The sequence below is a fragment of the Pongo pygmaeus genome, chromosome 4 (assembly GCF_028885625.2).
Source record: "Pongo pygmaeus isolate AG05252 chromosome 4, NHGRI_mPonPyg2-v2.0_pri, whole genome shotgun sequence".
Lineage (NCBI taxonomy): Eukaryota > Metazoa > Chordata > Mammalia > Primates > Hominidae > Pongo > Pongo pygmaeus.
Window position 1 is genome coordinate 114010690 of NC_072377.2, and position 22754 is coordinate 114033443.

The window sequence follows — 22754 nt, forward strand, 5'->3', positions numbered from 1 at the left end:
ACCTTCCTTGCCCTTTCCCAGCTTCTAGTGGTTGCCTATGCTTGGCATTCCTTGGTTTGTGTATGCATCACTCCCGTGTCTACCTCTTTTGTCATACAGCGTTCTCCCTGTGCCTCTTGTATCTGTCTGTCTGTGTCCAAATTTCCCTCCTCTTGTAAAGATGCCAGTCATTAGGTTAGGTCCCAACATAATCCAGAATGACCTCATCTGTTTCTGCAGACGCTCTATTTCAAAATAAGATCACATTCATGGGTTGTGGGTGGACAGGAATTTGAGAGAGGGAGGCATTATTCAACCTAGTCCAACCAGTAATTTGAGGGAGACATTACAGGGTTTTTGGGAAGATTAAAGATCAGATTTGTGAAATACTCCGGACCATGCCTTTCGTTAATGGGCACTTAATACATGTTAACTATTACGGTAACTTTGTACCTCTTCTTTTCTTCACTTTTATGTCCAACTTTCATGAGTTTAAATGAGGAGATGACATTTTTATGTGATATCATTAAGATTCACTGATAATAGGGTTCTGAGCTTAGAGTCAGTCACTGTGACCCAGATGGGCTTTGGGGTTACCGACAGTCTTTCTCAAAAAGTAGAGTCATATTTTGAACATTCAGGTACTAGCCTACAAGGAATTGGAATTTGGAACTATCTGCATTGAAACTAATCAAAAAGAGTAAGCACTGAATGGTTTTTAAATATAAATATGCATTTGATTATAATGTAATATCTTAGAAGATTTGGTGTGGAGACCTGTGGTATTTATTAAAACCAATTCAAGAATAATAAGAGATATTTCTTGAAAGGGGATAGAGAGCTATTATACCTAGCATTCATTACAAAAACAGTATGTTAGATTTAGATGAGAAATGAATACTTAATACCTTTATAATTTGTTTTATGCAAATATTGGAGAGCTAGAAGACTTTTAAACATTTTTATTCTGAATTTAAATAGGAATGCCTGTTTTAAAAATCTGGACAAGTTCTACCTTTCCCACCTAAAAATTGTTTTCTAATATCCTTGTGGTTTTTCTTCATATTGTTTTAAATAATGTTTTAATTTTTAAATTATTTCTTCCACTGAATAAAAAGGAAGCTTTGTCTTTTTCTCTTGGGAAGAAAAATCACCTGTCCTCAAGTTTTTAAAAGAACATATGTAAATATCACTTTTTGTAGATGGAATTGTTGTGTTTTATAGATTCAACCTAGAATGACACTGAGCAAATTGCCTCTTCAAGCAAACGTCTATCCCATGACCACAATGGCCTATATCCAGGATGCCAAACATCGTTTGACACTGCTCTCTGCTCAGTCTTTAGGGGTTTCGAGTTTGAATAGTGGTATGTATTGCTTACACTCTTTTTCGCTCTGAAAGGTTTCAATTCCAACTGTATACTTTTTCTGTTGGTCAGATGTGGTATAATCTCTAGTTAAAACCTCCCTGTCTTCTTTGCAGCTTTTTTCTTTCAACAACCAGACTATTTAGTTAAGTTTGGGTTTTGTGAGAACAGCATAAAAAGATGAATCTCCTAAATCTTCAGATGAAGAACAGGAGACCTAAAATCCATGTCAAGATTTCTTTTTAAAGATGATTTGCTTCTCCTAACAGTGTGTATTTTGCAGAAGTCTCCATCATCATTATGATTTAACGGATGTGGAAACTCAGATTCAGAGGTTTAGATAAGTTGCCTACGTTTGCAAAGTTGGGAAGTTGTGGTTCAAACTTATGTCCTTCTCTGAATCATGGTCTTTCTATTCTGCTACCACCTGAAAGAAGGAAGGGAGCAGAAATGATAGAGATATGGGGATAAAGAGGTGTGGCTGTAAGGATTCCAAAAGAGAGAAAGTGATGCACAGAAAGTAAGAGAAAATAGTCAATAGACACTGATTAATTTTTGCAAGTCTTTCTATTGAGAGACTTTGATCCTTTATAATACATATTTTTAATTGGTTATCATACATGGTATCATTGGTCTTCTTACATTCTAAGAGTTGGTAGAGATAAATATATGAAGGAGCCAGATAATAAGTGAGCGCAGATTCCTGTTGTGTCCTTTGACACAAGCCCACTTTTTACATGAGGCGTATACATGCATTCTGTAACTTACACACACACACACAAACTGCTACTTCTCATTTTTCTTTGTGGCCTTCATTAGATAAGATCATGTAAACTCATGCCATAAAGACATGAATTTGGTTTTGAAAATAGTAATGGCTCCACATCAGGGATCCAGTAGGGAGGGTTAGAGACTTGAGCAAACTGAAGAGCATGTTCCCGATGTGCAGTGGGGCAGCATTGTTGCTGTGTGGTTAGGGGCCCAGTGTTGCTAAATTCAGTTTTTGAAGAAGAGTCCAGAAGTCTGGAGTTTTACGTGAAGTTGTTCAATCTGTAAAATATTGATATAATTTTTTAAAAAACACTATGTTGAGAAAACATAAAACATCTTTGTGCCGTACGTGACTCTTGAGCCACTCATTTTTAAACACTGCCTTAAATTCTCAAAGCTGTGCCCTAAATAGAGGACTAGATAGTAAGACTCAAGCCGTGATTAACAAAGCGGCATTATCTCACTTCCTGGTAAAGACAAGCTAAGAAATAAAGTTCCTCTGTTTCTGCTATAGCCACCAAATACCTTAGTATTTGAATTAAAGCAATTCGAGTACAATCCAGGAAATCACTAAGTGCCAGTCACATGTTATATGTACCAACATTTGGAGACAGGAGAAGAGTTAGAAATTACCAAGACGTTGATATGCCAATTTGGGTGTGAAGTGACAAGCTGTAGATAGGTATGATCTATCTACAGCTTGTCACTCCCCGCCCAATTTAATCCCTGCGCCTGGGGACTAAATCTTGGACAATTGTCTTTTAAATTATGAAGGTAGTGACAATGAGATTTCTACTCATCTCTGGTAATTTTAGGTACTAGATACATAAACTCAGAAGAAAGAAGCTAAACAGAGTTGTTATGACTATGTAATAGTAGTAATTGTTAAAGTCGTTTGTGTTTGTTATTTCCCTTTTGTACCAAATGATCATTTAATATAGCAATGGATATGAATGAATATGTATGTATTTTTAAGTATATAACTTCAGTTTTCTAAGTCTTATTTGAGTATTAGCTTAAATGTGTGTGTGTGTGTTTATATATGTACACATATGGCTCTAGTTTTTTTTTTTTAAATTTCATAATGTAATGATTAGCTTACAACTTGAGCTAGAGGAAATATGGAAATATTGCATAGCAAATGAAGGAACCAGGTATGACCCCTTTTAAGCCAGAGAGGCAGGACAGTGGTGCTGCCGCTAACACAGTATCAGAGAAGCAAGGGAGTATATCATGAGTGTGTCCACATTCTAGGGCTTCTTCAGAGACCTGCTTCATATCAAGTAACCTAAATTTTATTTGCAAACCTTTTTTAGACCTACCCATCTGTGTGTATTTTACTACTCTGTGTGATGTACATTTCCTAATAAACCTTATAAGCATTTTTTATTCCAAATGGTGCTACTAAAAGTTTTGGAGAACTTAATTTACTCTTCAGGTTAATGTTTTGGAAAAAAAGTTTCATTTAAATTTTGATCTGTCCTGTCTCATTTTAAAATTTCTTATCAGGTATTGTGAAACATTACTAAAGAAACACAGAAATACTATCCTGTTTTATGAATTTGTGGTAGCTACTTTGAGCTACTATCAAGAGAAAGCCCATGGTGTAGTGAGTTGTATAAATCCACCTCCTTGACTAGAGGGGAAATTTAGAGCAAGACATCATGACTGCTACTTAAGTGATGCTCAATGAATGTCAGTATTAAATTATTCTGGTCAGTTTTGCTTGTTTGTTTGTTTGTGTGTTAGGTCAGATTGAAGTTATCATGGATCGAAGACTCATGCAAGATGATAATCGTGGCCTTGAGCAAGGTATCCAGGATAACAAGATTACAGCTAATCTATTTCGAATACTACTAGAAAAAAGAAGTGCTGTTAATACGGTATGAAAAAATAACTAGCATGATCTGATATTGATTTTTTTTTGTCACCCAAAACTTGAAATTATGACTTTCCACTTTTAAAATTTTAAAAATCATTTCCAATATTGAGATTTCTTTATAGTAGATGTGGCCCACATTCACAGAAAGAGAACTTCAGTTGTAAGTATCGTGTAAGATGTGCACTTTGGTCTTTTTATTTTTTATGTTTGCTTATTATGTAGATAAAAAATAATGACAGGAAATCAGTTTGGGTAAATATTCCTGAAATTATTTTGAAAGAAATAAGAATTGAAAAATTGAGCTAAAATAAAAGTTAAAGAGTAGAACTTAGTCATATACTTAGGACATTAAATTTGGTAAACTTTATTTGAAATCTTAGTAAAATTTGTTTGAAATCTTAGTGTACTTATGCTAGTCTTAGACTCTTCAGTTGAAAATGTATTTATATGTAGGTTTCCTATGTTTGATTTTTATTCTTCAAAGCAAAAATCTAGTACTCTGTGTTGAATGGTCTGGCAAAAGCCCAGCTGGACCTGAATGACCTGACGATATGCTTGTTCAGGCAAAGTTATCTTCAGAGTTCTCCATAAGTCATTGATCCACCCACCTTGGATAGCCCTGAACATGGGCTTTTTCTTTTTGCTCTATTCTCCTTTCTGCACCTGACCATTGCAAGTCCTTTCTGCTCTTTTCAGCCAGTGACCATACCTTTCGCTTTATAGAGAGAACAGCCATTAGACAGGGCTCTCTGTTCCAGTTATCTAACATCTACTCCCACCCTTCCCATCTTTCCTCCTGTTACATTTAAAAGAGACTTTACCATCCATCATCCTAGGCAGGTCCCACCACTTGTCCTTGGAACTTAGTCTCTTCACCCACCTCAGCATCCTTTTACTGTTCATTCTCTCTCTCTCTCTTTCTCCCTTGCTCCTCATATCCAACACTTCCTGGGAGATTCTTTCTGGTAGCTTTTGAACACTCTTTGTTTTCTTCTATTAAAAATAGAAATGGAGTACAGCCTTCCTTCAGACTCTTATTTGCATTTCCTGTAAGCTACTATCCTCTTCTCTTCTACCCAATTGAGCCAGAGTTTATGAGATGAGTTTATTTCATCACTTCCTTCTCACACTCCATTTGTTTCAGTCTGGCTTTAGCCTCCATCATATTCTGAAAGACCTCTTTCCGACGTCAGTAGATCCGGTGGATATTGACTTTCGTCATCATACTTCACCTTTCAGCAGTATTTGACGCTGGCCATTGTCACTCTGTAAAATACCACCTTGCCAGGGCTTCTATGGAGCTATGCAGCTTGGTTTTCCTCTTACCTGTCTGGCAGTTCTTTATCTCTCTAATAGTTCTCTACTCAGCCATTAAATCTTAGAGCTCTCAAAGCATGTCCCCTGGCCTTCTCCTTTTCTTATTTTTTATGCTATCCCTTGGCAATCTCTTTTACTCCTCTGGTTTTGTTTGCATCCTCCGCACAGGTAGAAGCCACTAATACATGTCTCCAACTTAGGCTTGTGTCTGACCTCCTGATTTATCTATCTAATTGCTTCCTGATATTCTCTTTTTAGAAGGACACCTCAAGTTTGACATATCCAAAACACTCATTATCTCTCTTCCCTCCCAAACCTGGCCCATTTCCAGTGTTCCCCCCAGTCAACAGCCACTGCCATCCATACAACTCCAAGACAGACATGAGTTCTGCCTGATAGACACTTCTCCCCATCAGCCTTTTCTCACAGAGTAATTGCCATCACCTATCTATCTCATTGCCTGAATATTTCAAATTTATAATCTTCTTTACTTCCACCACCCTAATCTAAAGTGACTTCCTGTATTTCCTGGGTCTAGCCTATACACATCCACCCTGTTCTCTTTCTGTCGTATGTCTGTTCTTAAGACAGAAGTCAGAATGGTTTTTTTTTGTTTTTTTCAAAGCCAAATCTAACTTTATTGCTTCCTGTTGAACCCTCTGATATCTTCTCATTGCTATCAGTATAAAAGTCAAAATTTCTTACCATGGCCTCCAGAGCCCCTCATGATATGGGCCCTGCATGTCCCCTAGGCATTGGCATTGGCATGCCTTTTACTGTGTCTGCTTTAGGCCCACTGGTTTCCTTTAAGTCCCAAGTACTTTCCATCCCCTCCTCCCCACAGCACTTTTGCACATGGCCGGTTATCTTCTGCCTTAGAGACTCTTGGTGATAGTTCCGGTTAGTGCTTACTTCATCAGCTGCTTCTGGACCAGGTTAAAAGCCCTTCCCCTATGCTGCCTGCAAACTCTGCATCTCACCTTCATGCAAGTGTGCAATTACTTGATCCTGTCTTTTCCCTCCTTTAGACCATAAACTCCATGAGAGTGGGGATTGTGCCTTTCTCTGCTCCTAGGATTGTTCCTGGCAGAGGACATGCCTAATATATGTCATATGAATGAATATCCAAATGCATAGATGAATGAGGTGTTAGAGTACATTTTGCCACTGTATTTATTGCAATTTCTGCCTATTACCTTGTCTTCATATGCATGTTGCTTTCCTCCTACTAGATTCCAGGGACTTGTTGCCTTCATTTTCATATGTCCTTATATTTGGTAGACATTCTTTAAACAAAATACTAGTTGATTGAATGAAGTGGCAACAGCTAATTAAAGCAAAAATTCTTCCAGTATTTAGAATATTTTAGAAAAAAGAATTAGTATCCACTTTAGATGTCAAGAGCCATACCATTCTTGAGACTCATATTTTAAATCAATCACTGACAAGATAGCTTAGTTTTAAGGACTAAATCTGCATAGGAAAATCGTTGTCTGAGTGCTGACAGCTACTGTCTTTTGCTCCTCCTGAAAAAGTTTCTGGCTTATATGAATTTATATTGACACTAATCTACAAAACTTCTGTTAACTGCAACAATAAAAATTTTCACATCAAATCTATAAAGCTTTGACTTAGAAGTGAAATAATTTGTTTATTCCCATTCAGAACTCCTTGGATAGTAATTGATTTAAATTTAATTTAATGTTTTTATGTTGATTAAATTTTTCTTTTACTCAAGTATAGATTCTGGCTCTTCAATTAATGGTTTCTTTTAAATAAGAAATGAACTAGAGAAGAGAAAATACATTTTAATGTCTAATGAAAATAATTAAAAAGACAATTGATGAAAGTTAATACCATGTAACTTGAATTTTCTAGAAAGCGTTCTTAATTTCAACTCAGACTCAAATATCTAAAATAATGATGGAGGGAAGTGAAGTAGGGGGATACTCCCTGAATAGGAAGAGATTTTAATGGGAAGCCCTGAGCATGACAGAGCCTCATGGAAATAATCCCGAGCTGACTAAGTGGAAGTAAGTCCTGTCCTCAGAGAATTCTGCAGAGAGCCAGTAAAAACAAGGACTTGGATGATATCCACTGTGTGATATGTCCAGGTGTCCAGTGAGGACTGTGGCTGCATGAGGTTGACCATCATTTATGCTAATCATCCTCAAAGCCAATAGAAATGGAAAATAGGATTCATCTCTTTGGCATTGCCAGGGTTTGAATGTGTCCCCCAAAAGTTCATGTGTTGAAAACTTGGCTACCATTGTAGTAGTGTTGGGAGTGGGACCTTTGGGAGGCTTTTGGGTCATGGGGGATCTGCCCTCATGAATGAATTAATGCGATTATCATGGGAATGGGTTAGTTATTGCAGGAGTGGCTTTGTTGTAAAAATGAGCTCTCTTGCATGCACTCTCTTGCCTTTTCACCATGTGATAACGCAGCAAGAAGGCCCTCACCAGATGCCAGTGCCATGTTCTTGGAATTCCCAGCCTCCAGAACTGTGAGCTGAATAAACTTCTTTTATAGATAAATTATCCAGTCTGTGGTATTCTGTTATGGCAGCAGAAAATGGACTAAAAACAGGCATTGACGGCTTTAGGATTTGTTTCTTTGACCGTTTATCCTTACCGCTTTCCTGCTACTGGTTGGTTAATGAGGCACTGAGCTAGGAACCCTGTAAGTGTTCAAGTGTTAAAATTGTGTTGTTTTACCTTTAAATATAAGGAGAAGAAATTGGGAGAGATCAGATTAAAATATTAAATACTTATATGGTTTAGAAAAGTGACAGCATAAGGGAGGTCAACCAGGTTTAAGGGTAAATACTTAGGTGACCAGAAGATCTACAGTAAACTTGAGGACACATCCCACTAAGACCCACAACTCAGCTCCAGCTGATTGTTTCCACATGGGACTGAATGCCTGCCCAGGGTGACACAGATTTCCAGTTTCTTGGGTAAAAAACAAAAAATGTGTTTTGGGTTTTTTGGGGTTGCTTTTTTAGTATGAATTTTTTATTAAAGAGTTGGCTTAAAAACAAAAAAACATTTTAATACCATACAGACCTACCAAAATGTGTTATCTACAAATTTGCCCCACAGTCTTCAGTCCTGGGCTGCAGATACTTACCTCTAAATGTTATGATTCAATGTATTATTCTTCATTTTCTCTCCTTCTTCCTCTTTGTCTTTCTTACCCCACCCTTCCTCTCTAGTGTTCTTCTTTCATTTATTTATATTGCATTTGCTTATTAAATTAATGGATTTACTTCAACAGACATTTATTAAGTTCCCACCATGTTTCAAGTCAAACTGAATAAACAAGAGTAACTTAAAAAATGGTCTCTTACTATCTCACCATGATTTAACAGGATCGTTTAACTCAAAGTGAGCTTAATAAAGGGCACCAAGAAGTCTGGCAAGAAGTTCTGACTCATGGAATAACGGCTGGAACCCAGTGAGGAAGAGCTGTACTTTGTGTGGTTTGGATTAGAAGGTGCTAGAAACTTTAATGTCAGACAGGCTGCAGAAAGCTACACTTACACAGTCTGAAACCTTCCAACCAACAAGAAATCAAATAAGGTTTATAGTACTAGATTAGTTAAGTACAAGGCTGGGGAATTCATTTATAACTTAAACACATAAAATTTCCTGTAGAAAACATGTTTTTAAAACTTTGGGTTTATCATATGATTTACAGTGGAAAGATTACCTTTGTAGAGATTAATTTAAATATTGGTGGTTCAACAGTTAATATCTTGTTGAGCCTCTTGTTGCTGTAAATATGATAAGAAAGTACATGAATGGCGGAACTATGGGTGAGACTTTGCCACTCCAACCTGGCCAGCCTCCAGCAGTGTTATTTTTTCATGGTGCTCTTAGGGTAGTGAACCACAACTCTTCTATAACTTCCTTATCTTTCTAAGGACGGTAAACTACACAGTTTTTAAATTCTTGAAGTCCTTAATATCCATGACATTGTTTCCTTTTAGAAGACTCCCATCAAAATGTCTTTGAAACCGAATCTTGTTTTTCTAATGCAAAGGTAGTTAAAAGGTAAAGCTTATCTTTTGATTCTAAAGGGAGCTCTGTTTTCTCTATAAGGTTGGATGTCTGGGGTGGCAGTTCCCAGCACAGGGTCATGGAGCAGTGTGCGGCTGACTCCATGAAATTCACCTGGGGAGGCTTTTCAGCTTTGCATTTTCAGGACCCCACTTCTCAAGATTTTGCAGATTTGGGATAGGACCCAAGAATCTATGTTGATTAGAGGTGCCCCAACTCATTCTGTTGTGTGGTTAATTTGGGGAAATACCAACGGTTAGGAAGAACTAATCTGGTTTGGAGGATTGGTATATATGCACGTTATTGCTTCTGGAGTATAGAAGATTAATCAGGAAGTGTTCTGGCTACACACTGGAGTGGTGAGGAATTACTCCAAGAGTGTGGAACAAAGCCAGAGCTTTCTCTGAATGTTTCTTGACCTAGAGTGGACTTAATACTTCCCAAATTTGATGAGGGAGGTGTTTTCTTTTCTGTTTGAATATTTTATGTTTTATTACTTGTGAGTGACTTTGTCAGCAATCCTAACCTAGATTATGAAGTCCTTTGATCTTGGAGTACATTTAAAATATCTTGTTGAAATTGTTCCCTCTTTATTCATGTTGTTCTACAAACTGCATTAAATTTCAGTATTGTTGGAGAATATTATTTTATATGCTTTATTTAATCTTTTAATACAATTCATTCAGACCCGATTTTTTGTCAGTATCTTAATATTGCAGTGTCCCTCTGCTGTCTTAAAATTTTTTTTTTCTCTCTCCATGGTCTGAATTGTAATGACATCTAATGTTAGCTTCTGGCACGATGCTAGTCACTTTTTGCTAGCACCCTTCTGTGCAATGCTAATCTGACATTCTGAATTTTAAGCTCTATATCTCTGTAAATCCTGTCTTTTCACACAGATCAGTAGCCAAGCCTTTTATCTGAGCCTTGTAATACAAAAAGGATGCAAAATCAGAAGATATCAATGGAGTAATCATTTTAAAAAATAAGATACAAAATTAAATTTGGTTCAAATGTAACTGGTGATCAAAGGACCTTTCTGCATAAATTATTTTCTAAGTTATTTGTGTCTGTTTTTACTCCTTAGGTTAAGATTCTACTCAGTCATTGATTTAATTTTGCATGTCATCTAGCATATTTAATCTACCAACATTAGTAGATTATTTAATGTTTGAACATACAGAAATATTGCCTTTAACCATATACCATAGCAAAAACTAAAGCATTTTAAATTATATGGAATAATCATATACTATGTAAGTGTGTGATAATTATTCAGTAACATATTTAACACTTCTACTTTTGGAATAAAATAGTGAAACAATTGGCAATGATTTACCAAGTTGAAAGAAAACAATCAGATGATCTAGGCATGCCACCTATGTTATTTATATTTAAAAATTGGATTTATTTTGAGAGTTTTGTTTTCTTTAAATTCTGTCATTGGGTAACATTTAGTTCCTATCAGTTGGTAACATGGATGGACTTTAGCTTTGAATCAGTACATGCCTTTATGGTCTTGTTAAGGTGTATAAATGAAACTACAAGAATATGGTGGATGAAACCTGAGAAGGGAGATAATATTTGATGATGCACAACATATAATCTATGTACAGCCCAATCTTTGTAGTTTGAGAGTTTTGTGATAGGTTGAGAATTTTCATAAAAAGGTATGCCTTGTCCTAAAATGTTTGTAGGAAATGTTTTCAGTATTTTTAGTATTAAATCAATGGAAGAGATATTTTAAACATATGAGTTAGATGTGCACTGTTTCTTTTCTTTTATTGCTTACAACTAAACTTGGTAGTTTATGGAGTATTTTCTAAGACTGATATTTATAAAATATAATAAAACTAGATTATTCATGTATTTTTATATTAAACCCTCTCAGATAATTCTGTTAATATGGTGAGAACTGGAAATATAGAACGCTTAAACATTTTTGTTTTTTCTTGATAGGAAGAAGAAAAGAAGTCAGTCAGTTATCCTTCCCTCCTTAGCCACATAACTTCTTCTCTCATGAATCATCCAGTCTTTCCAATGGCAAATAAGTTCTCCACACCTACCCTTGAGCTGCAAGGTGAATTCTCTCCATTACAGTCATCTTTGCCTTGTGACATTCATCTGGTTAATCTGAGAACAATACAGTCAAAGGTATGTCTCAAAATATATCTTATAAAAAATTACTGTTTATTGTGTACTTGTTTTAAGGGGGTAAGGAAAGAAGAAAAAAATAATGTATGCTTTACTATGCTTTGAGGAATTATTAACAGGACTTCACCTTTAGCCAAAAGCTTCATGCCTTTCATTTGACTATTGCTCTATATTTTAGAGCATATCCTGATACTAATTTACTCTTAAGTTCTATATGGCGAGCAGGTCAGGAAATACCATTAGTAGGTGGGCAATCTGGGCCTTAAGTTTAGCACTACTGACTTTTCCCATTCATTTCTCCTTGTTAGACAATATCTCTCAGAAGCTAGAGAAATAGTACTTAGTTATTTCTGTATCAGAGGCTTTGTATTTTCGTACCTTTCTCTTGAGAATCACTGCAACTCAGTTTCCCATTAGAAAACCAACTGTTTAGAAGACATATTAGAGGAAAAGCATGGGGAAGTTTTATTAGGTATGAAATTTAATTTAGTTAGACTGCAGTTATATACATACCTGTTTTTAACATCAAAAAGATTGCATTTGGAAAGAATAAGAATTAGACATTTGACATTGTCCTTATGTGTTGCAAAGCTGTTTTGATATTGCAAATTGACATAGATTTAGCTGGAAATAGTAAGTGGTTATGGATTCTGTGGAAAATATCTCATGGTAAATGGCCTAAGTATGAAAAGAAGAGGATGCTCATGTTTAAAGACAATATAAGAGGTGAGAAATGTTTAATTTAGAACAAAGAACTAAAGCAGTAAAGTAAGGATAAATGCCTATAATTTGGACATTAGAGATTTACAACTTTATGTCTAAGATATAGGAGAAAAAATATAATTTCTTTTTTTCTTTATAGGTTTTTAGTTGAGACACTTTTGAAAGCAAAGGTCAGATAAACAGGGGAAAAAATAGCAATAGTATATTGTACATGCTATACCCATCACTTGGGAGAGGCCTCAGTTCAAAAGTATTTTTTTCCCAAGGCAGTGGTTTTGGTACCTTGCCTAAATAATGTTTTAACAAAGAGCCATAAATCCTCTAGAGACAAGACAAAGAAGAAAGCATCTTCAGGCTTCCAAAAGGCAGGAAAATGTGGGAGGATAAATTTATGGGAAGAGTGAAGTCTGCTCCTAGATGCTCTGGCACTGCTGTCTCTTAGCTGATTAGCAAGCCTTGTAAAGGGGCCTGTCTTTAGACAAGAAAAGGCAGAGAGGAAGGGATGAAGACCTCTTGTATTTGTAAATTGCTGTCCTGCCATCAAGCAGGCAGAAGAAGGGACAGAATGGTCCCCTGGTTTTTTTCCTTCTTCAGCTCAATAATCCTCAGTTTTTTGAGAGAGAAGTATTTTGGTTTCCTTCAGAGATAAGGAACTTATGCTTGGCTATGCAGGCAAACGTATATGACTTATAATAATGACTACAAGTAAATGCTTGAGGCGTGTGTGTGTGTGTGTGTGTGTGTATTGAAAGGCTTTTTAAAATCATATCAGTGAACTTGCAGGATTTATTTCCTACCCACTACATGCCAGTTACTGCCATAAAACACACAAATGCCCCTGCCCTTCTAGAGCTTAGATTCTAATGGGAGGAGAAAAATAAGAAAAAGTAAGATAAATATGTAATATGTTAGATGGTGTTAAGTGTTATGAAGGAGTAAAAAGAGAACAGCCATTCAAAGGAGGTAACACAATTCTGATTAAGGTGTGTAGAGAGGGCCTCACAAGGGTGATAATGGAGTAAAAATCTGAAGAAGGTCAGAGAATAAGAGACTTCTGCAGATTTCTGGGTGTAGAGTGCTCCAGGAAAAGAGCAAGTGTGAAGGCCCTGAGGCCGGAGAGATATGTGGCCAGAACAGAAGCTCCATGAGAGCTGTGCTTGTCCTTTATTCATTGCTATATCCCCGTGAAGAACAGTGTCTGCACATAGGATCTCAAAAACTATTTTGAATCGGTGAATTGTGTAGATGTTTTTTCTAGGATTCTGCTGTGGTTTTTTGTAGGTCTACATTTTGGCTCCCCGAGGTGTCGTGTCATAAATTCATGAGCCAAAAGAAACGGAAAGAATAGAGTGGAGGGCATCAGATACTCTGGGCTTGAGGTTACCACCACCCAGCATAGATGGTAGAGGACATCAGCGACCTGAAGAACCCAGAGGCTTCTGGGGAGGATGGGCAGTCACCATCGCTTAGCCTCACTTCTAGGTGGCTCCTCCACTGTAGTTGTTTTAAATGTGATTGTTTTCTGGAAGCAGCTGGAGCTGACTAGAGTCAGTGAGCATAGGGTTTTACCTTCTGTAAGCGAAGCCTGGAACTTGTTTTTTATGTCACCTTTTTTTAGTGGTCACTCACTTCTTCACATCCTTCCTGCTTTTGACTATTTTCTTGTAATACAAATCTAATCACTTCTCAGATGAAAAATCCCATTGCCTACTGAATTGGTTCAGACACTGAGCATTCAGGTCCTCTGCAGCCTGGCCTCTACTCACTGCAGCCACCTGGCTTCCCGTTGCCCTTCGTGCCTTTGGACAGGTGGGCCACCCTCTCTACCTGTGGGCTGAGTGACTGCTGACTCAGCTACCATATATAACATGAGGCTAATGTTATGTATTGCTGTGTCAGGTCTTTTGCTAAAAACAGATGAAATCCTATTGTGAAAGCCTTTTGAAAACAAAAGCACTCTGTAAACATACCTTGTTATCCTAATGACACTTACTCCAAATTGGTTGCAGATTAGGGTTTTAGCGGAGGGAATAGAGAGCAACTTAACAACATAAAGATTTGACCAAGAAGATTAAAAACTGATATGTTAATAATGCCTATTGATAACTACCATACTGGCTCATATTCAGAACTGAATACTTGGCAGTTTTGCATTATCATATCAGTTGGTGCCAGTTCTTGTGTTAGCCTTTGATTCTGAGCACATATTTTTAACAGTTGTTTAAAAGCCCACTAGTAATCCAAGAGGAAGGATTGGTCCATTCAAAACCACTTCTTTAAAGAATTCTCTAACCTGATAATAGAAAGATAATCATTGAAGGTAACTGTTGTGGGTATTGATTCAAAGAAAGCTGTACTTACAAAGTGTCCAGTATAATTCCATGCTTATACTAAAAGAAAGACCAAAATGACTCAATGAATAAGTGCAGAAGCCAGACCTAAGCATTTTGGTTTGGGTTCTTGTTTCTGTGTGCTAGAAGCTTCCAATGTGCAATAATGGGCTGTTCATTTGGAGAATGCAACTCATTTTTCCCCTTGAAATAATGTCAAAATAGACATAGGTTCCAAGCAAGACCTGAAGTCTGCATTGGCCTGTATTTAAGTAAGCATATTCCTAACCACCACAGTATTTCATGAGAAATGTGTCTGAAGGCCACCTTAGCATGATAAGGACACATGTCTTCCTGCCTGACCAACTCCTTCAGCACCATGATAGAGAGTGCCCTTGCTTGGCCCTCCTCTGGGCTGCTGTCTAAAGGTTTCTCAATTCTAAACCTCAGTTGGTTTTCTTGACTCCTGGGATAAGGGGTTATAGATTCGAAGAACAGTGAGGGAGGCGAGTTGCAGGCTGCAGGTATGATAACCCACTGAGGTGGTTCAGCAGTTCCAACTACTAGTCCTCAGATTCACTGTGTCCAGATCACACAGGGGAGATTTTAAACTTAGAGATTTTACAGATTTCCAGATCTCTGAGATTCTGATTCTATAGGGCTGGGGAGGAGAGCCTAGGAATTTGTAATTTTTAAAAATGTTTCTCATGAAATTGCTGAGTTATCTCCATTTCCTAAATTAGGAAAGTAAGAGTTAGAGCTAAGTTAAATGATAAAAATAAAATCACCCAGCGGTAAATGGCAGAATCAGGCCTTCTGAATCTCAGGCCTTCTGAATCTCAGTGCTGTGTGTGGCCTCAGAGGGTAGCATTTGACTTTTTTAGAATTACTAAATTTGTTTCTAAAAGTCCAAGCTTTCAGGGATTGCTCTATATTAGCAGATGAGTTTACATTTTATATAGACACATCTTGCTTTTGGGCAGACATGTCTTGCTTTTCTGCTTTATATCAATTTTTGGAAAAGATTATATGCCGTATATTTGTATTCAGATGAAAAGGGGAACAAACATCTCTTGAAGCCCTGCCTCACAGCGTGCTGCGTGGCCTTGCCCATTCCAGCCACTGTCTACAAACTTACCCATTAGCCTTCCTATTCTGTTGGCCTGTCTTTCAACTCTTTTCCTTGATCACCCCCTTTCCCTACACTATGAAGAGCTTGAGATACTACAAAGAAGCTTCTGTAAAGGTTTGAAACCTAGGGAACATGAACACTACTGAAATACACTAAATGCAAAAGCCTTGTCATCAGGAAAGGACCATTATTTAAGAAAAAGGGAGATTGGGTAGAGAAGATGCTGGGAGGATCTCATGGGAGGACAGATGATGAGTCAGGCTTCTGAAGCTGGAGCTGCAGGTTCAGCCTGGAATAGAGGGACAAAGAGGAAGCTGGATAAGCTCAGCTTCATGGAGCCATTCTACTTGGAATACATACTTTAGAAATGTGATATGTACTTCAGCTTTTTTTTTTTTTTTTTAGATTATTTCCACAGCTTTTATATTTAGACATATTTATTTTATATAAACATGATATATATATCTTAACTCTTTCTCTATGTAATTTATTTTGATTTGTGTTTAACTGTTTCTTGCAAATAGTTAACCATCATTTCAATATCAGCACCACTTACTGAATAAGATTTTATCTCTCCACTTGTTCATTCTGCCTCTTCTTTTCTTATAAAAGGCAGTTTGAGGATTTTACTTTATTTTTCTTTCTTATAAGAATTGAGTGGTGCTTTATTGATCTCCCTAGCTTCTGGAAAGGTGAAAATTGTGAGAAAAAAAAAAAATTCCTTTGTTGTATGTATCTAAGAACAGCCATTTACCTTCCCTTTCTTTCTGTCATTTTATCTTGTTGATCAAAACAGGATAGCTATTATTGGACATTTTAATGAGCACCCTAAAAAATGAATTTCTACTGGTTATAATACCATCTTAGGATTTATAATGAAGCATGTAATTTTCTAACCTTTCCAGCTGCCAGAATGCACTAGAGATGAGTGTTAGGTATTTTCAAAGAATCTGAGTGGGTTGGAGAAATTTTCCCACCAGATGTGTAGCCGTGCCTTAATCTATGTGCACCTTACTAACCGTGTGAGGAGGGTGGGGTCCCATGAGTCCTGGAGAATTTGGCCAAAGTTATGGCCCCTGTCTTCCCCACAAACGGTGGTTGCACACGTAATGTTTACTACAGTTTCCAAAAGTTTACTGTTTCTTTTGGTGCGAGAGAGGAATGACATAACTCACACCTTAAGATCTTCGGTAGAGGACTGTTCACCTGCTTTTTTCCTTAAAAGAGACTGTCATGTGTGTATAATTTTCAGAATGGCCTTAAATCCTATTTGAAGTGGGGTGAATGGATAGGTGGATAGGTGGTAGATGGAAGGAAATTACAATTTCCAAAGCTTGGTTTCTGAATTGATATATTTTTTGATAAGTTATAGTTTTATCTCTGCTGGAACCATCAGTCAATACTCTCCTTTTTCAGCCATAAATTGGAGGGGTTATCTCCTTTAGTTTACAGTATTTTATTTTACATCAAAAATATTTTTTATCTTTTCTCTCCTGGCTAGGTATCTATGAGCACAAATCCATAGCTAGTGCAAAGGTAGGAGAAGGAAGCTGTTAAAAGCTTAAATTTTGGAGTCAGATGTCCTGGGTATGAGCGTGTCTCCTTTGCTTTCTAACCATGAGACTTAGAGCAAGTCACTTAGCTTTCTGAGTCTCAGGCTCCTCCTTAGTAACATGGAGATGGTAATAATACTCACCTTAGAGATGTTCTGAGGATTGGAGATAATTTTAGTGTTAGTAAAGCACTTAGAACAGCGTGTGGCACATAGTAAGCCCTTTGAGTGCTTGACAAGTAAAGGTTCTCACCTGTGATAGTTCAGTCATGAACAATGGCGATTGTCACTAATAATGAGGTGAAAACATTGCCAGAGTAAATCTTGATGTCACTTTGACTTATTCCTGATATTTTAGGTTGGTACAAAAGTAATTGCAGTTTTTGCTATTAAAAGTAATGGCAAAGCTACAATTACTTTTGCACCAACTTAATACTTTGTTAATAATTCCTCAGATATTTAAAAATAACATATCTAAAATTGTCTGTTTGCCAGGCATTGTGCCAAGTGCTTTACATGAACTTTATTTAAAGCTCTCACAACAACCCTAAGAAGGTAGGCAATATTTTCATCTCATCTTACAGAATAGGAAAGTAACTGACCTAGAGATATGATAGATAACTGTCTAGGGCACACAGCCAGTAATGTGGTCCTGGGAGCACATGCATGTGTGTCTGAGTCCAGATGGCTTCTCAGAACCTTATACTGTCTTGCATGGGAACAAGAAGGGAGAGGGAGCCCTGAAAATGTGAGGGAATACACTGTCTGTTTTTCTTGTGTCTTCAGTAATAATAGGACACCTACGGAAGGACATCCCAACCATTGGCGGGGGAAGACTAAGGGCTAATCCAGGATCGCTGGTGGTCATTGCTATTTGAGTATAAGAGAGAATGCTTTGTGATAGAGATTTTCTCATATATTTACATATTTTAATACAAACTCATATACCACCTCAACTATTTCAAAGGTTGTTGTGAGATAAAATGAGTTAATTGATGAAAAGCATTCTGCACAGGATATGGCACACAGCAAGTGCTCAACAGGTATTAGCAATGACTGATACTGTCACTGCGGTTGACCCTCAGTCTTCAGTGGGACTCTTCACAGGTCCAGCTTAGCTTGCTGAATTTATAGAGGTTTACTCAAAGTCACATAAATGGTTCATGGTAGAAAAAATCATTGGTCTGATCCAGCTTTCTCTAAGCCCAGCTTTATCTGATGGCTTCATTCTGCAAACCAAATCATCTTTCCCCATATTCCACCAAGTTGCTGGAAGAGCCTCAGAGGCCCAGCTTAGTCTATGAGCTGAATGTTGGTTTTATCCCCTGAATTAAGTTTGCAATGGGTTTTCTCTGTGCAACTTTTGAATACGCCAGCCTTAAGTAATTCAGCCTCGAAAGTGATCTAATCTGTTTTACAAAGATAGTTACCTACCACAGTGCTTGGCACAATTTCAAAAGTTGTAAATTTTCTTCCCCACATCCTCCCATTTTATGGAGTCCAGATATTACTAATGCATTAATGAATGTAAAAGCAGTTCTTCTGAAATCTGTTTACTCTCCCGGAGCATACAGTGTGACTGCTTGAAGGTATCTGTTTTCCTGCATGCATATTCAAGTTAAATTCACAGTTTCCCTACTTTGAAAAACAGTTTTCTTGGAAATAAAATGTCTAGACAGACTTTGAAACTGAAAAACTGCTGCTTTGCCTCAGGTATTTTTGCTTGAAAACTGATACTTTCATGAATATTTGATTTTTTAAAAACTTGGACAAGATGATTGCTATTTCAGTTCGTTTTTATGAAAGTGATGTAATTTTAGTTTTGAGAGAAAGTATAACTTTTTCTATCAGTGAGAGTTAATTTTTATGACTTTTATCTCTATTTTTGTATTGTCGGTTTAAATCTCTTGTAGAATTCAAATGTAGAATTCCAAAGGTGTTTCCCTCCCCACATTTTTTGTCCCCTTCTGTTGCTATAAAGGCCTTACGAATTCATTTTTCCAAGAGCAAATGTGTTGCAGGAATTTTAGCAATGCATGCTATCAAGTGATATGTAAGGATGGACCCATGAGTTAAAATGGCCAAATGCTTTAGGTTAATAGTGATAGGTGCTTTTAAAAGAGCTTAATGAAGATGGTTTCTAATCTGTTAATCTGAATGCAGACTTTGTTATGATTTTGATGTACGACTCTAGACATATAATTTAGGAGTTCCCTGAGTCTTTAGCTACAAAGTTGTAATGTCAATAAAGGAAATTTATGCTAAGGGCTTCCTGTGTGCCAGACACTTGGCCAGATCTTTGTTAAGCTATTTCATTTCATTTCATCTTCATTTTATGGAAAAGGAAAACCTGGTTTTGCTGAAACCCACAGCTAGTAAATTGCAGAGCAAAGATCCAGATCTCCAGCTGTCTGACTCCCCACTCAGGCTCTGAACCGCTCTTACTACATAGCTCGTGCACTAGCGCATTCTGCCCTACAAGGCAGTGCGAAGCTACTTACATAGTATTTTCAACAGGTTAATCCACACAGTGACTCCATGAAGGAAATAATACAAGCATTACCTCCATTTTACAGGCAAGAAAATAGATATTTAGGAAGAAGAAATTACTGTCCTAAGGTTTCACAGTTGGCGTATGATAGAGTCCTCTTTGTTATTCTTTTGGAGATCTAATGATACCATAAATGAAGGGTTTTCCTATGTGTTATTTTTATACTACATGGGGAGGGTGTTTTAAATGTATTGAAATGAATTAGAAATTTTTATCATATGATTTAAAATTGCTGTGTGTATCATGTGGTCTTGTGATGACTCAGAATTCCTTAAATGACTTTTCTCTTCCTTCAAACAAAATCTTAGCAGTACCACTACAAAATATCAGTGTGAAACATCATAACATAGGTTATTCCAGCCAAGACTCTGAGGTGAGGACAGCTTTAAACTGTTTAGGCACATTAAAATCAAATCAGTGGTGGAGATTCTGGCAGCTATTCAGGAAAGATGTCTCTTTAGTACATTAAAAAATCTTATCCCCTAGTGAGGATGATCAAGTGTTTGGGCATATTCCTGTCTGTGGCCAGAGAACAGAGGAAAGAATCAGTTTTATCACAGTGTCAGTGCTGAGCAGCACATGACTCTTTTTACAAAAACTGTATGTTTCTTAATTTTTCCAGGGATTTTTAATTCATTTATCTTATCATAAACACCTTCCAACTTTAGGAAACATAAAATTTATTAAGATAATTGTATTTTAAAATATTCAGAGGCCTAAACCATTCATGACATTGATACTTAAATGGATATGAGAAATTTTATTGCAAGGAAAGGTATACTGACCCTCTTAGCTGACTTGTCATGTTTAGTATTTTTATTTTCGCCTGCCTATCAACAAGAGCTTCTGCAGTATCAATTTAAATGATACATCAAGCTGGTAAATGTGAGCTGGCCTACCAAGTGAAAGCATAACTAAATTTAAATAGCTGTAATATAAAAATAATGAATCAGTATATCAAAGATTAAGAATGCAGTTAGCAAAAATTAATGTTCAATAAAGAAGCATGTGTGACTTTTAAGTTAGATGGTATATCATTCAATGACCAGATAAGGACTAAGTTCAGGTGCAGTTTATTCAACTGATGTGTGTGTTTGAAAAATAAGACGAAAACACAATGCTTTATTTGAAGAAACTTTAATAAAACAATATATAATGTATGGACATAAGGAAACCGAAGTCCTTGGGGATTATAGGGGAAACCAAGGCATGAGGTTACCTAACAAGTAACCTTAGAACATAATCTTACCTGGCTCAGTACAAGTAGGAGAGGATGGTAGCAGGTGAATGGGCAGTGAGCATGGACCTGAGGAGAAATGAATTTGCCTAACTTTCTTGCTAAATAAATGTGCTTTTGGATGCTGACATCAAGAGAGTGGTGTGTGAAGTACCATAAATATTTGCTTTATTGTCTGCGTGGTGTGACTGCATTCTGCTCATTTGCAGGTGGGCAATGGGCATTCCAATGAGGCAGCCTTGATCCTCCACAGAAAAGGGTTTGATTGTCGGTTCTCTAGCAAAGGCACAGGGCTGTTTTGTTCTACTACTCAGGGAAAGGTAAGTTGAAAAGGTTATTTTTGCTTACTGTTAGTGTGCTTTGAAATCCTCTTTCTGCAAAGGATCTTGACAATAAGATCATGTTTCATTGCCTCTTTACTGTCTCAGTTTCGTCAGTCTGCAAATTAGTTTGAATCTCCCCATCTGAAAAATGCACTTTCTCAAAACTTCAGCCTCCTTTGCTTGTCAACATCAAAAGGCATAGCTGGAATTTATGCACATTTGAAGGCAATGCTCTTGTTATTTCCTAGGCCTTCTATTTCCAGCCTACGAAGTGCCTTGCTCCCAGTCCCCCAGTTTTCTCCTCCCCTGAACCACACATGCTCACATATCATCTAGTTCAGCATTGGTAAACCTAAGTCCTACAGAGGCCAAGGCAAGTTTATAATAACTGAAGCTTATAGAGGTAGCCATAAAGAAGCAACTGGGAAAATTGAGACTGTAGGCTAGTGGGATAATCCACCCACAGCCCAGGAGGCAGCTGTACATAGCGCCAATCAATTGTTTTCCCTTGGGAAATAAATGTAGGTCTTGGTCTTCTGATTAATGCAGATTTGCATATGAGTCAACACTGTGCAGGCCAAACAGATCCTTAGTCTGAACACAGCTTGCTGGCTGCCTATTGTTTATTTCTCTTCAAGTTGGTCTTTCTGGCAGTTCCGTCAAGCCTGTCCTTGAAAGGAAACAAACCTCCAATCTCCTGCCTCTGTCACTGAAAGGGCCATGACTCAGAGAAGGCAGCTGGGCTGATTTAGGTACACAGGCAGGTCTGCCTCACCAGGCAGCTCAGCAGACCCAGCTTTCCTCCAAAACCTCATAAATAATGCTGTAGACCAGACTCAAGTGATTCAGTTCCAACCCTACAAATTAGCATGTGTGTGGGGTCCAAAAAGATAAGAAAAATGTGGTAGGAGCCCTGAACCTACTTAGATAGATTAGCTTCTACATTTCTTTTACCCTACCCTGCTTGGAGTTGGTGCCAAGAAAGCACTGATATTTTTATTACTTTTTTATTATACTGTATTTGCACTCTATTTTATTGTTGATGATCTAAGTATACTTGGTTCTGAGCATTCTAACATTAAGACCTTGAGTCATAAGGGGGTTATCAAATCCAGAGAGACAGATAACATGGCAGTGGTGAGGGAAATACTTTCCAAATGACCTGTCCACCTCTATAGACTGGGACTCAATGATGTAATGATCCTTCCTTGTAGTGAGCCTGTATGCTCTCTCTTAACTCTGTTGGAACAGGAAAAAGTGGTTGAGGACTACTACTGTTAGGGATAAGTATTGACTAAAAGAGAATGAGGATGTTTTTAAAGCTTCTTGGCCATTGGATGTCCTTTCTTTTATTGAAAAAGCCCCTGTGCATG

The 22754-nt window shown here is 37.3% G+C and overlaps 1 protein-coding gene across 2 annotated transcripts in view; it reads left to right on the forward strand.

Moving 5' to 3' along the window:
- MAN2A1 (mannosidase alpha class 2A member 1) overlaps nt 1–22754 on the forward strand; it is a 179050-nt gene that overhangs the window by 153203 nt on the left and 3093 nt on the right. For both annotated transcript variants that reach the window (XM_054487726.2, XM_054487727.1), the window contains 4 exons: nt 1204–1345; nt 3866–3999; nt 11339–11533; nt 21268–21378. In XM_054487726.2, coding sequence (XP_054343701.1) covers nt 1204–1345; nt 3866–3999; nt 11339–11533; nt 21268–21378 — 582 coding nt within the window. The remainder of the gene's footprint in view (nt 1–1203; nt 1346–3865; nt 4000–11338; nt 11534–21267; nt 21379–22754) is intronic.